The sequence below is a fragment of the Acartia tonsa genome, chromosome 6 (genome assembly GCF_053477335.1).
Source record: "Acartia tonsa isolate MP-2025a chromosome 6, ASM5347733v1, whole genome shotgun sequence".
NCBI classification, from domain to species: Eukaryota; Metazoa; Arthropoda; class Copepoda; order Calanoida; family Acartiidae; genus Acartia; species Acartia tonsa.
The window spans coordinates 35,127,905-35,142,947 of NC_137265.1; the positions used below are offsets into that span (position 1 = coordinate 35,127,905).

The 15,043-nt window shown below is 32.8% G+C and overlaps 2 protein-coding genes across 12 annotated transcripts in view; one reads left to right on the forward strand and one right to left on the reverse strand.

The window, feature by feature from the left end:
* The first annotated feature begins 614 nt into the window (after window positions 1-614).
* On the forward strand, window positions 615-5,028 carry LOC145322500 (snaclec GPIB-binding protein subunit beta-like). Of its 2 annotated transcripts, none has more exons than XM_080164532.1 (12): window positions 615-642; window positions 1,058-1,112; window positions 1,205-1,246; window positions 1,745-1,864; window positions 1,953-2,042; window positions 2,190-2,254; window positions 2,569-2,644; window positions 2,986-3,030; window positions 3,293-3,418; window positions 3,644-3,727; window positions 4,008-4,066; window positions 4,860-5,028. In XM_080164532.1, the coding sequence occupies exons 6-12, from the start codon at window positions 2,249-2,251 to the stop codon at window positions 4,938-4,940; spliced, it is 477 nt and encodes a 158-aa protein (XP_080020658.1). In that variant the 5' UTR covers window positions 615-642; window positions 1,058-1,112; window positions 1,205-1,246; window positions 1,745-1,864; window positions 1,953-2,042; window positions 2,190-2,248; the 3' UTR covers window positions 4,941-5,028. The 2 variants fall into 2 exon arrangements, with proteins under 2 accessions (XP_080020658.1, XP_080020657.1); XM_080164531.1 differs by lacking the exon at window positions 615-642 and adding an exon at window positions 731-877.
* A 1,411-nt stretch (window positions 5,029-6,439) lies between these two features.
* Window positions 6,440-15,043, reverse strand: part of Fak (protein tyrosine kinase 2 Fak) — a 277,400-nt gene continuing 268,796 nt past the window's right edge. For 7 of the 10 annotated variants that reach the window (XM_080164516.1, XM_080164515.1, XM_080164511.1 and 4 more), the window contains 8 exons: window positions 14,239-15,005; window positions 12,948-13,166; window positions 12,079-12,306; window positions 10,877-11,023; window positions 10,242-10,319; window positions 9,455-9,561; window positions 8,682-8,827; window positions 6,440-8,121 (listed from right to left, as the gene is read on the reverse strand). In XM_080164516.1, the coding sequence (XP_080020642.1) occupies window positions 7,880-8,121; window positions 8,682-8,827; window positions 9,455-9,561; window positions 10,242-10,319; window positions 10,877-11,023; window positions 12,079-12,306; window positions 12,948-13,166; window positions 14,239-15,005 (1,934 nt within the window). In that variant the 3' untranslated portion in view covers window positions 6,440-7,879. The remainder of the gene's footprint in view (window positions 8,122-8,681; window positions 8,828-9,454; window positions 9,562-10,241; window positions 10,320-10,876; window positions 11,024-12,078; window positions 12,307-12,947; window positions 13,167-14,238; window positions 15,006-15,043) is intronic. The other 3 variants (XM_080164514.1, XM_080164513.1, XM_080164510.1) reach the window with 2 other exon arrangements.

The following is a 15,043-nucleotide window of genomic DNA, read 5'->3' on the forward strand; positions in this document are numbered from 1 at the left end:
AGCTTTCTTAAATGAAAGACAGTGCAGCAAAAAATATTTAGTTATTGTCAAAAAAGGGAAACAAAATTGGTTAGTGAATTTATTTCACTGGGAAATAACTTCCATAGGGTGGGGGGGGGGGTGTTGATGGGAATCTTTTCTGAATAGCATTAAATATGTCTCAGAATAAAAACAACAAACTTCCTAATCAGATCAAATACAAGAAGACAGACATAATTTTTACAATTTTTTAATAATGATGTGATGATTTAAAAGAAACTAGCGGCTTCGCCCCTAGCCTCTAGGGGCTTTGCCCCAAGAGATGGTAAAAAAAGTGTAACGTGAAATTTGTAAAAAAAAAATATTCCACAAAGGAAATCTTCCACAAAGGAAATCTTCTACAAAGGACCAAGGATATTTCTTACAAAAAAAAAAAATAAAAAAAAATAAAAATGGGGGGGATTTTTTTTGTTTTTGGGGGGGTTGGGGGTGTCCCACCCCCCAAGAAAATAGCTTAAAACCACCACAGGACCAATAGGTATATACCCTGAAGAGTAGAATCCAATCGGTTCAGTGGTTACCGAGATCTTAAGGGACAGACAGACGGACAGACATCAATCTACTTTGTATTATAGATATCAATAAGAAAACAACAGAACCAAGGTATAATACCTACAATTCTTATTATGTCTATTATATATAATTTTTCTAAAAAAAACACCAAATTAAGGCAGAAATGCGAATTTATTGATATTTAGGTATATAGTTTTAATAGTTGTATACATTGAAAGCAAATAAATCAATTAATCAATTTTATATACACTTGTACATAATTGTACATATTACATTTGTAAAAAATGTTAAATTGTCTGTTTCTTTAAGACTCTTGGATTTATAGGTTATCATAATTTTATTCATATTTTTATTTAAGAAAACATTATAATACTTAATATATATTTAATAATATACATATATAATTACATTAATTTACACTGAGAACTGAATATACTACAATTAATTTTGTATAATACAGCTACTCAAAAGCAAAAAAGCTGAATTTATCAAATTATTTTTTTAGACAATGATATTGTTTGCATATTTGATTGCCATACTGGGACCGGTTTTGGCACAAGGTGGAAAATTTAACCTTTCACACATTGATTTACATGTATTAGTTATAATTTCTTGAAATGGTAGCTCATAATTCACATTTGTTTTTAAATAGTTTCAAGCTGTGAAGAAGGATGGGTTGAAAATCCTGGATCAGGCAAAATTCTTATTTAACTTAATATTTAAACCTAGGAAATGTAAAACCTAAATCATCATCTAAATCAGTGTATAAATATTTTACACCATTTAGACTTTTCTTTATTTCATTTTACTTATTCTGAATCCTTATACTAAAGTAACAGGATGTTTGTCTGTCTGTGTGTCTGTACCGAAGGATCTCGCTAACCGCTGAACCGATCGGGTTCTCCTTAACAGGGTAGATTCTCATATGTCCTGGGAAGGTTTTTAACTATTTTGGGGGAGGGTACTACCACCCTCCCAAAAGAAATGACAAAAAAATTGAAAATTTTCTTAAAATCTGGGAGACTTCAACTTAACATTAAGAGGTATCCGTAACATAAAGAATTATCGTAGACTTTAACAAACAAAAACATTTAAAGTGCCACTAGAGGCCTCTAGGGGCGTAGCCGCTAGTAATAGATATACTGTTTGGTAAAACATGGTGAACATTTCAACTCTAATTATTTCTTTTAAGGGTCTTGCTACAAAGTTGTACTTTCTAAGAGAAGTTGGGAGGCTTCTAAAAATTCATGCGAAGCCATGAGTTCTGAGCTTGCATCTGTACAATCAACAGGAGAAAATGAATTTTTATAGGGTTTGTCATACAGAATTTAATATTCACAATTTTGAAATTCGATTTATGTATTAAAATAATAGGAAGATATTGTTAACTTCATGTATAGGTCTGCTGAAAAACTATAATGACAACTTCTGGCTGGGAGGTAATGACATTGAAGCAGAAGGAAAATGGGTGTGGCCAGATGGATCTCCAGGTTCTAGTTTAGCAAATAGTATAAAGAATTTATATTCTATGATATTGATACACTAAGGTTTCTTATAGTATGTTATATGAGAGCAAAGCAATTATTATAATGTTAAATTGTTATTATACAGAAACAAACATAATTATTTAATTCCAGTTTCATTTACTTACTGGGGTAGGATAGAACCCAATGATGAAAGAGGAAATGAGAATTGTATGTTGGTAATTATGATATTCATTATAACATAATTTATGTCTGTCTGTACCTTAAAATTTTGCTATCTTCTGGACCGATATGGTTCTCCTTTAATAAGAAAGTTTGTAAGTATTTTGAAAAGGATGACTGCAACCAAGATAAATCCCTCGAATAAATTACCCCTCCAATTTTTTGTACTTTTAAATACTGTAATGAAAAGTAGAGGGTCGACTTTACACTCACCCCTTATAAGTCATAATTTTTATCTTATTCTAGCTTTATTATAAAGATGTAAATTTGTCATTCTTGATCTTTGATCATATCTTATTTTTTTTTATAGTGGTGGACCTACACTGATGGACATTGGAATGATGCCAACTGTGTTGGAAATGCATATTCTGTGTGCGAGAAATCAGGTAATTTAAGAACATGAAGTCTGTATGTATTTCTGTGTGTACCGTAGGATCTTTCTAACCGCTGAACCGATATGTTTCTCCTTTACCGTGTAGCTTCTCATAGGACCTGGAAAGGTTTATAACTATTTTGGCGAAGGGTACCACCAGTACCAATCTCCCAAGAGAAACCACCCTTAGGAAATTTTACTTTTTCTTTTGAACTAAAATAAATATCCTTTTGGGCTGGGTTGTCTTCTCCAAGAGTGACTTAGCTGCAAACTTGCTATAATTGAATATAATAAGATATTGCTTTTTTTAGGAAATTATTTCTAGTTATTTTTTAAAGATAAATATTTTTTCAGTTGTGGTGAAATGTGGCGAAGATTGGACTGAAGATCCAAATACAGGCAAAATTTTTTTGTTTTTAATATAACTAAATTATTTTAGTTTCTTTTCTATTTTTTTAAAGCATTTCCAAAGATTTTATATGATTTTACTTAAATGCCAAATGTTTGTTAGTAGCCTGTGTTTGCTGTGTTATCCGAAGCTTAATTTCACAGTAAATTCATAGCAGCCTGAAAAACCAGAGAGTTTGGACAAAGAATTGTTGTGATAGAAATTTTTTTTTCCTTTATTACAAATTTGAAATTTTAAATTACAAAATTGTAGGAGCATGCTACCAAATTGTGCTTGAGAAACTAGATTGGCTGGCAGCAAGAGAAAAATGTCGTTCGTTGAATGCAGAATCAGATCTTGCATCAATACACTCTAACCAAGAAAATGAATTTGTTCAAGGTTATTACTATTTTTATTGTATTTCATGTTTTTTTTCCATGGCACTATTTTTTCTAGGGTCAAATGTAGCTTTGTACTTTAAATTAATTAGCCAATACAAATACCACGCTTTTCAAAAAATTTCATAAGTTAGTCTGTCCAGCAGTTTATACATACAAATTGAAAGCCATCCAGTATAGTAAAAAGTAAACTGTATTTTATAAAAAGAAATACTTCTTTGACTAGCTCTGCTAAGACAAGGTAATGGTGGATATCCTGGATATTGGATTGGAGGAGAAGGAGCTTGGGTGTGGACAGACGGTTCTCAAGGTATTGTGTCATAAGAGATAAGACAAAGGACGATAAATTGATGCACATTCCCAATGATGATAAACAAAATCATCGCTTTAAAAATTACTTGTTTTAAAATAACCAATTACAACGTTATGAAAGAACTCAAAGTTTTTGAGCCAATGATTAAGAAATCGTGGTTATAAAACTTATAAATTTGGTACCAGTGTAATTTACAGTCCAATGGCCCCTCACTCCCTGCTATTGTGTAACATTATATCTGTATAAATAATCTAATAAAATATATTTTCATATTCAGTAACCATTAATGGATTGAAGGAAGGTCAAGATAACCAGTGCCAGAACAATTGTTTAGCGGTAATTAATTTAATATTTCTTTGATTGTAGGCATTTTCAATTTTAGCTTAAAAACATTTAATTACTTGAATGAGTATGTGTTACGGACTTAATCCGGACAAGCCCAATTTTCGGCGAATGAACGCCTAGTTATAGACTAGCTGGCCAGGTATAGGATGAATGATCAAGAAGGTGGTTGTCAAGTTTTATTACGGCTCTATTAAAGCAGTTGACAATCCTGAAAAAATATACATAATTAGTACATTTAAATCATTATAAAATAAGATATCAATTGCTTATTCTTACAAAAAAAATATTTGGTGTTATGACCGATTGTACTCTGTTTATCTTTTAGAGAATTAAATCAAATCTTTAGGTATTTGACAGATAAAAAGACATCTAAGCCTTTAAAAAGAAAATATTTACTCAATAACAAAAACTCTGGGTTTAGGAAAATCTAAAAAAAATATCTTCTTAATAGTTACTTCCTTGATTTTATCATTTTTTTCACTAAAATACCTCTCGGTAGAACGTTGTCTGTCTGTTTGTACCAAAGGATCTCGTTAACCGCTGAACTAATTTGGTTCTCCTTAACAGGGTAGCTTCTTCTAGGTCCCTGGAAGATTTATAACTATTTTGGGAAAGGGTACCCCCACCCTCCAATTTTTTAAATTTAAATCTAAATTTAAAAATTAAAAAATGAGTTTTGGAATTGAACTCCCCTCTCCTCATGTGCCCCTAGAGGCCTCTAAGGGCCCAGCCAGTAGTAATAATAAAAGCACCAACAAAAATGAATATATGTCTCATTATACAGATGTGGAAGGGTTTGGATTACAAATGGAAAAATGTCAAGTGTGATAACAAACATGCATTTGTTTGCAAGATAGAAAACTGAAACTGAACCTCACTAAAGGAATATTATGGAATATTACATTTTATTGTGATATTAATTCCCATATAATTTTTATGCAAATGATTCAATTGTAGTATAGACTTTGATTATATATCGATTACCTAATGTTTAAAAAAAATGATTTTTGATATTTTATTTTTAATAAATTAGTAAAAGTAAAAAATATATGTTAATATTGTTACCTCTGGTAGTGTTTTTTTTAAGGTTTTTACATGAATGACCAAGTTCGTTTATCAAATGAATTAGGATGAATTGGTAAAAATAACAAAAAAACATGTTTCATCTAAAAAAATGGCCTAGAAGATATTTTTATGTATGACCAATTTTTACAACTCAAAAGATCATTCGCCTATCGAGCACTTATTTCAAATAAAATTGAATCAATATGTTCGGTGTTCATTTCAGAGCTTCGCTTTTATAGATGTTGTCATGCTTGTTGAATCATAAAGCAGGTAGAATACATAAATGATCTTAAAAATTTACAACCATTTCAAAGTTTCGCGTTGGCACAGTGTACTGAAATCTACCATGAAATTCAAAAATTTTTTTACAAAAAGGGTGCTGAAATTTAAAAATCTAAAAGAAAGCGTTTCCATGTTATGATTAGCAGATGAGTAAATATAATTTCCCCCATAGCGTTACGGCCTGGCTGACGGATGGAGGGACATACATTGTGAATTGTAGAGTAGCTTCGCTACTAACAATTTCATCGGAATCGGATAAAATTAATTCAACAAGTGATTATTTTAGCACCCTCAATTACAATAATTTTAAAGTAGGTTATATGTATTTTGCTTTCTAGGACTAGACGATAATAGTTATTAATCGCATCATATCATAAACAGCTTTCCGCAGATATTTAAAAGAAAAATTATATGAATAAAACCAGTTTGGTTAGCCTAAAGGGGCCGAAGGTCCGAGCTAACCAAACTGGTATTAAATTTGTGATTTTTATTTTAATATTCGTGGAAAATTATCTATAGTTATTAATTTAGTTTACTAATAAACATCCAACCCAAACTGTAATTAGTTTATTGTACGCCTGTATGTCAACTTGCGCTTGTTATTCAAAGAACCCAGAAGCCTGGTAACAGGGACACACTACCGCACAGTCTATATAGGAAAAAATTGGATTTAAAAAAGTTAAATCGTTATTCGTGGTGGCATAATAAAGTTAAATCTTTTTGTTAAAATTATATTGAACTTAATTAGTTATTGATAAACACAATCCTATATTATAAAGTATAATTTTTTTTTGTCCATAGCGAAGGATCTCGCTGGCAGCAGAAACGATATGGTTCTCCTTTAGAGTGAAATATCTTATAGGTCCTGTGGTGGTTTTAGGCTATTTTATTTCTATAAATAATATGGGTATGAATTTTAACTCTTTTTTTGGCCTTTCTATATCCCTTCGAATATGAAGCTTCTAGATGCTAGAGGCGCATCCTTGTAGATTAGCATTGATAAAAAAAATACTTTTTTAAAGACAACAATATTTATTAAATCTTTTTTATATCGAGTTAAGCATATCTTATCAATTATATAAAAAATGTCTTCAAACTATTTACAAATAAAAATAACTTTGGTTAATTCTGTTCATAATATTATAATAGTTATATTTTTGTATTATTTAAAACTAAAAAATAATAAAATTATACCTAAATTATCTTGTATAAAATTAATGTTACAAATGGTAAACAATATTGGCAGTAAAAATGAGGAAATTTTCGTTAATCAAAATATTAATAAGTAGGTATATATTCTAAAAAGTCCAATTTCATTTTTAAGTGATATTTAAAATTAGACTAGTAGCTTCAAATAGGCAGAAAATAAAAGAATTTGTAGACAAAATCACAAATCAATTTAAAAGCCCAGAAAACGAGTTAATGATTTATTTATTTATTACATAAGATAAATTAAATATGGAAAACCTAACCCAACCTGCAAATCCAAGCCCTTGATATTCGAGATTTGTGACTCGGCCTATATTGATCAAAATTTATACTGACTTTGGTTTTGTTAGTTATAACAATATATTAATAATTATGTTTATTTTTAAATTTTAGATTTTAGGAATTTTGGAGAACTCCTAGTAGATTTCTGAAAGACTAATAAATCATTTCGAATTATATGGACGTTTTCTAACTGAAAGTCTAAAAAACTGACAATTTTTTTGATAATTCCATAAAAGAACTTGATGGAACATGAAACCTGGTGCTAAAAAATATTTCTTTCAGTTTGAATTTTCACTTATTAGTTAGGTAGAGGCTTTTAGTAAGATAAGATATTTTTATAATGGTAACAATAATACATTTGGAATAGACATGACTCAACATACTATGAGCCTGTTTTTAACCTAACCTAACATGTTTTAATTATATTAGAGAATTAGTACGGCAAGGATTTTTATAAATTAATCACATTAATAAAACTCATATTTAAATAGATAAAAATTTTAAAGAAATGTGATTTTTTCTATAATGTTAAGATTTCATATTCAATGAAAAAAGGATAAAATTAGGTTAATTTATCACGAGGTAGCATCAAAATAATAACATATTATAAGAATAATAAAAATTATGAAATCAATATTATCTTTATAATCTTCATACATATCATATACATATATTTTTAAGCTTTGTTGAATTTTCACAGCTAAAAGCTCAAGTCTTTGTTAATACATCTTTACAGTATATTAGCAGTGTTGGTTTTTGATAAAATGCTTTTTTTAGCATTAAATTTCTATATTTTAAATGTTTTAATATTCACTATTTCAAAATGTTTAAAGATTCTTTTAATTTTGAATAGTAAACTAAAATTTATATTATCACCAATAAAAAAATGTTTTAGTATACTTTAAGCATAGTTTGTTCTATAAAACCTAAATTCCCCACTCATTGTATTACTCTGTCATATTCCAGTTAGCTGGCATTGGTATTAATATTATGTCTATGGCTGTGCGCGCCTCCCCCTAGTGAGACAGGGGGGCTAGCCCTGCTCTGCTGCTGCAGGGAGGGGGATGCTCTGTGTAGGAGCAGGGGGGAGGAGGGGTCCTTGTGTTTCTCCAGGCTTGATGCTGCACTGCTGGAGGTGGAAATTGAGGGGGATCCGCTAGAGGTGGAGTTACGACACGGCCTGCTTGACATACAGTGACCTGATAGTCCTAAATTATGATATAATAGATTACATCAATGATTTCTAAAATTATAATAATACATAAAAATATAAAGATTTTGAATTTTTCAAATTCTTCATGTTACTTGTTCTTCAATATCTTTGTTCTGTCTTATTTGTCTATCTACTTTTCTATATAACTGTCTCTCTATCTGTCTATCTACCCGATTATCTACTTGACTATCTCCCTGACTATCTACCTGACTATATACCTATCTATCTACTTGTCTATCTACCTGTCTATCTACCTGACTTACTACCTGTCTAACTATCTACCTGTCTATCTATCCTATCTATCATTTCTAAAGAAAAATTTCCCCACAACCCCCTTCCCCTTTTCCTCCCCTTCTTACCCACCCCTCTTCAGTTCCCTGAAGAAAAAAAATACTTCCACGATACTTTAAAAGGTTTCGTGATTTATTGTAGAATTGATTGTTAGAATAGCTACCCCTGATCCTGGCTAATAATCTATCTGTCTATTTTCATGACTCTCTAACTGTCTACCTGTCTATCTATCTACCTGACTATCTATCCATATTACTATTTTACCTGACTCCGTGCCACTGATGCTGGAAGACGACGTACCGCTGAGGAACAATTGCTCCACGCTGGGATAGTTGATGCGGATTGTGTCGACAACGTCGAGTAAATTCTTGGCATCCATGGCCAATATGTGGGCAGAGGACAACATTCGTCTGAAAAATTGATAGTTGTAACCCTGCAAGGCTTTCATACATGCACTTTAACCTAACCTACTTAAAAATAACCATCTTTAAATACTAAATTGGGTAAAAGCTCCGCAACTCTGTTAAAAAGGGTTGGAGGGATTTCATATACCTAACCCAAGCGGGGGATCTAACCCTGCAAAGCTCCAATATAACCTAACCTAACCTTACATAAAGTAATGGACAAACGAAAACCCTATAATGCATTTTTTAAAAATTAGGATGGGAAGGGGTTATCAGTGTGTTAAAGCGTCCAAATTTATTTGAACAAAAAGTGTTTTTTCATTTACCTAAAATTTTTTTTGAATTTCGGTTCTTGACATCCTAGTAAAATCTTTTTAACTCAAACCAATTGATTAATAGTTATTTCTCGCATCGTATTATAAACGGCTTTCCGCGGATATAGAATGTACAATTATGAGATTAAAACTAGTTTTTTTAGCCCCGAGGTGACGAATCTTATGATTGTACATTTCTATATTCGTAGAAAGCTGGATATAATACGATGCTAGACATAGTTTTTTCGCATGGATGAGAACCGGTTCCTATCCACCGGATTCGAATGAATACGAGAAAATGGATTATATAACTACTTACTTTCTATATTCTCCTTCAACAAGAGTGTTGTTATACTTCTGGGCAAGCTTCATATTATTTACCAGTTCTGTCATATCTTTACTTAACACCTTGTGGGCCATTTCAACCTAGATAGAGAGATATATAGATAGAAAGATAGATATTTAGACAGATATAAAGATGGATAGATAGATAGTTTGAAAGATAGACAGAGATTCATATTATCTACCAGTTCTGTCATATCTTTACTTAGCACCTTGTGGGCCATTTCAACCTAGATAGAGAGATAGATAGATATTTAGTTAGATAAAATAGATAGATAAAGCTCCAAGTAAATTTTGCTATTACATGTTGTTATTTCTTGTAACATGTTTATACCTATTTGAATTGCACATTGCAATATTTTTTTAAAGCTAACCCAACCAAAATTTTGAATATTTTCTTCCTTGTTTTTGTATGAATTCTTACCATATGCATTGTTGAAAAATTTGACCCCCCCCCCCCCCGTCCTTTAACACTGCAAATAATTCAGTTATACAGAAACTCTCAAACGATTAGGTATGCTATTTTTCAAAGCAAAAAGATTTCATTCTGAATATTTTCCACCCGATTTTTGTTAAACTTATGTATTAATTTTAACTAGCATAAAGCATGATATTCTTTAAAGCATTGATAAGGCTTGAATAAAGCAAAATATATTTTCTACTGAACTAGTTTGTTCTTGTTGTGTAGTATGGTTCTATGCCGTCGCGTTTTTTTAAAATAGAAAAATAGAAAAAAATATATTACATTTGAATAACTACAGTACCTGTCTATGGCTGGCTGGTGGAAAGTCTGGTATAAGCCGGTCAACTGAGGCTAATAATTCCCTCAGGTCAAACCCAACCTATAAACATGATATTATTATCTGTCTTTTTCTTGTATATTCATCTAAAGGGATAAGACATTGACCGATAAATTGACAAAATTAACCCATCTGTAGATTTCAATTAATGGTTGAAACGTTTAGACACTCAACTAAATGAACCAACCAAGACTGTAAGACTTTGTGGACTAGGTTAATATACAGCCCAATGTCCCGTACCTCCCTAAACCTTCATCATTTCTAACAAGAGGCTTTCTATCAATTTCATTATAATGGACTATATTTTAAAAAATAAGATAATATTTTATTTATTTGTTTCTAAATGATCTGTCACTTTGTCTATGTATTTTAACTATGAACATTCCTCAAAGTACTTGTTGATCACTGAGCCCCCCCCCCCCCCTATTTATGAACAATTTGAAAACTTGGGTAAGGGCAATTATTCTATTGTTTGTTTATGACTTTGTGAAAATTAACTCTACCCCCGCTTTTAACTTTTTAACATTCTTTTTTTTTAAATTAAGGGGATAGGGTGGTTGCCAAAAAAAGGCACTGAGAGGGAAAGCACCGAAACTTACCTTTTTAACGAGGTCCAGGTATTGGGTGGCCTGGTGTGCCTGAACCCCCTGGCTCAGACCCATGACCGCTCTCACCACATTCGTGGTGGCGTCGTACACCCGGTCATTTGTCCGGTCAAGCACCGCAGTAGGAGTCGGCTCCATTTTCTACAAGAAAAAACTGGCATTGAAGCTAAATTTGACATCAAATATAAACTTTTGATACATTTATAAATGCTATTAAAGGACGCCTGCAAGAAATAACACGCTTTAACTGCTGAAAGACTGCCACAAGAAGACCCAATACCCCAAATTATAAGCCTTCAGCTTCAATAACAAAAAAGTTCTAGGCATTTCAAAATAGCATTTTATGTACAATGGAATTTTTGAAAGATTTCCAATGCTCATAAAAGAAAAAACAATATTAAATTACGTTGCCTAGACATAAAATTATAACCTTATCTTTGTCAGAAACTTAGATTGCCTGTAACTGATTACATTTTTACAATAAAAACACCACATTTCATAGTCAAAATCTATGAAAAAAATTCGATTTAAATTGCATTTTTAAACGAAAATCATAGCGGAAACAAAGGGGTAAACTATTACAAGCTTAGCTGTGATTGGTTGTTAAGCTGATTCAGCCTTCTGATTGGCTACAGTACATTCGGTACAACGCAAGTAAAACTTAATTTTTTTTAATGTTTTTGACTATAAAAATGGGTATTTTTATTGTAAAAATATAATTAGTTACTGGAAACCTAAATTTATGACAAAAATAAGCTTATAATTTTGTTTCTAGGCCACGTAGTTTAATTTTAAAGTTTTCAACATGAGCATTGCAATTCTTTCAAAATTTCCATTGTACATAAAATGTCATTTTAAAATGCCTAGAACCTTTTTGTTATAGAAGCTGAAGGCTTCAAATTTGGGGTATTTGGTCTACTTGTGGCAGTCTTTCATCAGTTAAAGCGTGGTATTTCTTGCATGCTTCCTTTAAGAAAACTTGTAATATTTGATAGAAAATAACAAAGTTTATTTGAAAAAAGACAATTTTGCCTCCATACTTTTCGCTAGTGAAAATATTACAAGACTCAAACTGTAGCTTGATATGGATGATATTTTTTATTCAGAAAAAAATATTTTTTTACTTGTAAAGGAAACCGCCAGCTTATACCAACAACGAAATAAACTTTTAAAAAATCACGAAAATCATGACATACCTTTACAACAAATTGTCGGTCATCGGAACCTGATGATTGCGGAGTCGACGACCGATCCCGGTCCATGGCTGCTGCTGAGGTTGACCGCTCCTTAGCGGCGCGGTCACGATCCAGAGGAGTGCGGGGAGGGGTGTCAATCTGACCACCCCCGCCCCCAGAGAACATGATACCATCGCTAGAGTCGGAATGTTCAGAACCGAAGGATTGGGTTATAGATAATCGTTTCTTCTAAAAAAAAATACGTTTCGTTATTCGCATTACTAATATTATTTGTTTTACTTATTTCAGGAGTCTTTTTACGTTTTACTTTTTTATCCTATAATATAAAGTAGTAAGCCTTTTTTGTCTGTAGCGAAGGATCTCGAACCTATATGATTCTCCTTTACAGTACAGCTTCTTATAGATCCTTAGATGGTTTTAGACTATTTTATTTTTATAAATAAGTTTGGGTATGGTTTTAGGCTATTTTTCTGCCCTTCAATATCCCTTCGAATATAAGGCCCCTAGATGCTAGGGGCACAGCCGCTAGTTATTTTAGAAAGGAATACATAGTTTTTGTTCTTGACTAACTTGCAGTAAAAATACAAAGTATGAAAATGCAGGGAGGAAGGGGAATTTGGGCTGTTTATTACACTAATCTTCAAAGCTTTATAATAAAGTTTTCTTTTTTGTTGTCTGAACAACTTTGAGGACTTTTGATGAATTTGATTGGTTGTTTCATTCAGTTGAATGTCCAAATGTTTCAACTTCTTAATGTAATCTACAGAAGGGGCAATTCTTTGTACAATCAATGGTAGTGTGCATCAATTTGTCGGCCATTGTCTTATCTCTTTAGATCCCTGGGCTACCCTCATCTAAAAAAAACTTACAAGTCCATTTTCTTCATGATGAAGCCACTTATTATCCTCCTCTGACTGTAGCTGTTGCTGTCGCAGCTTCGCTATCAGCTGTTTCTCCTCCTCTTGCTGCTGTTGGCTGCGCAGCTTGGCTATCAGCTGTTTCTCCTCCTCTAGCTGTGCTTGATGTCGCAGCTTAGCGGCTAACTGCTGCCGATTTCTCTCATTTTCCTCGTCGCTAGCCTCGCGTGACTAAAATTTATAAATATATAAATACAAAGAAGTTTCTATTTGAATAAAGTGTTCATTAGAGGTATCAAAGACATGCAGAAAAATGTAACGTTTAACGTAGCTATTGCAGTAAACTGTCGATTGGTAGTTAAAACGGTTTCATTAAGAAATCCAAGAAGAAGCTTCACTGTATATATAAAACATATTTTAATTACCATCACCTAATTATTTCTAAAGGGTACCCCTTTTAATTGTGGTTCATTTGAAGAACATACATTCAATCTGCTTATGATTATCTTAAAACATTTATTAATTTTTTAAATTGTCAGCTTAAAATTTAAAAAGTCATTGTGTTTTTTTAAACATGTGAAATCTCAATCAAATGTGCACCCTGTATTATAACATTCATTAGAAAAAAAGTAAAATCATTTACATGCATTCTAAATGACCCAGTGTCAAAATTTAGCATACAGTTTTTAAAATAATCTAATGAGATTTTATGTTTTCTTATCTAAAAAACTATATTCTATTATGCATATATTTTTCTTAATGAAGAAGATATTTGGCCAAATCCTTTAAAATTTCTAAGCTCTAAAAGTTGGAGTACCGAGGTCTTTTACATTTATATACATAAATGTAAGCCTAAGTAAGCTCGAAAGCTAGCCTATGAAATATTGAAGGATTTAGCCTATTTCAAGGTAGATTTTAAGGAAGATAGAGAAGAAGATTTACCAACCATCACCAATTCAAATTAGGAAAAAGTATTCTGAAAAGCATACAAAAATAAAAGACAAAGATTTTTTTGTGAGATACGGAAAGTGTCGTGTGTGATGTCATAAAAAAAGGAAGAATGAGAGGAGAAGCAGAAAAGGAAACCTTTAAAGAAGAGATGGAATTAGACGTAATTTTATAAGGTCACTCATGAAACTTTCCATATCTACATTGTTTTGATTATAACAAGATCTATTTATAAAAAAAAAACGTTGATATTTTTTGTATTTTAATCTTTGTCTGTTATCATTTCTCAGAATATTTTATGATTCCAGCCACCAAATTCCAGGTATGCTACCATCATCCGCAGGCACAGCTCTACCTGAACCTGACTGCTTCCAAGTCCACCAGAATTTGCAGCCAAACACGCAGTGGCCATCGCCGGCAGCGATTGCTTTCTGCCCCGCTGTTGCCAGGCTGACACACGTTTCTCCAGTGAACCGCCGCCCCCGCCGCTGCCCGATCCAGCGCCGTAGGATCCGGAGCGAGAAAGCGTGGAATGGCCGGATCCAGGTTGGCTTCGAGTTGTGGTGTTAGTTTGCGCCTGACTACCACCAGCAGTTGTAAAGGCGGGCGGCATTGACATTGGCTGCTGACTGCTTGTTGCAGACTGGAGGTAATGTCGCAAATGGCTGCTTTTGTTCAGCGGCAACGGCGATTGTGGCAAGAGTGGCGAATTTGAGTTTCTGACACTGCCACCGCTTGCAAATTCAACTTTGGTTGTGTTGAGTGCGTTCGCGGGTTGTGTGTACAGCGAGGGGTTGAAATCCACTCCCCGGCTCTCGTTTTCGCGTAACAACTGGGTCAGCACCTCGGGGCTAGACGCAACTAGGTAGGACGTGACTCCCTCCATATTATTAGTACCATTATTTGATATTAGGGAATTACTTAGTGAGTGGCTTGTTGTTATTTGGGTGTTGTGTTGGGCTGAGGAGGGGTGTAGGGGTACATGTTTGTTTACCTGTGTTGTTGGGTGGGTGTGGTTCAGGTGGGGGGTGATGTACTCCCCACTACTGGACATTATTCCTCCCCCATTTGAGGTTAAATTTGCTGTAGTGATGTTGGACATTCTCTCTTCATCGTGCTTTCCTGAAAAAAAACAAGTTTGATTACAAACAATTTTATTC

Coding starts and splice junctions, on each gene's coding strand:
- LOC145322500 (XM_080164532.1), top strand. Junction 3,031..3,292: donor GACTGAAGATCCAAATACAG/GCAAAATTTTTT, acceptor ACAAAATTGTAG/GAGCATGCTACCAAATTGTG. Junction 3,728..4,007: donor GTGGACAGACGGTTCTCAAG/GTATTGTGTCAT, acceptor TTTCATATTCAG/TAACCATTAATGGATTGAAG.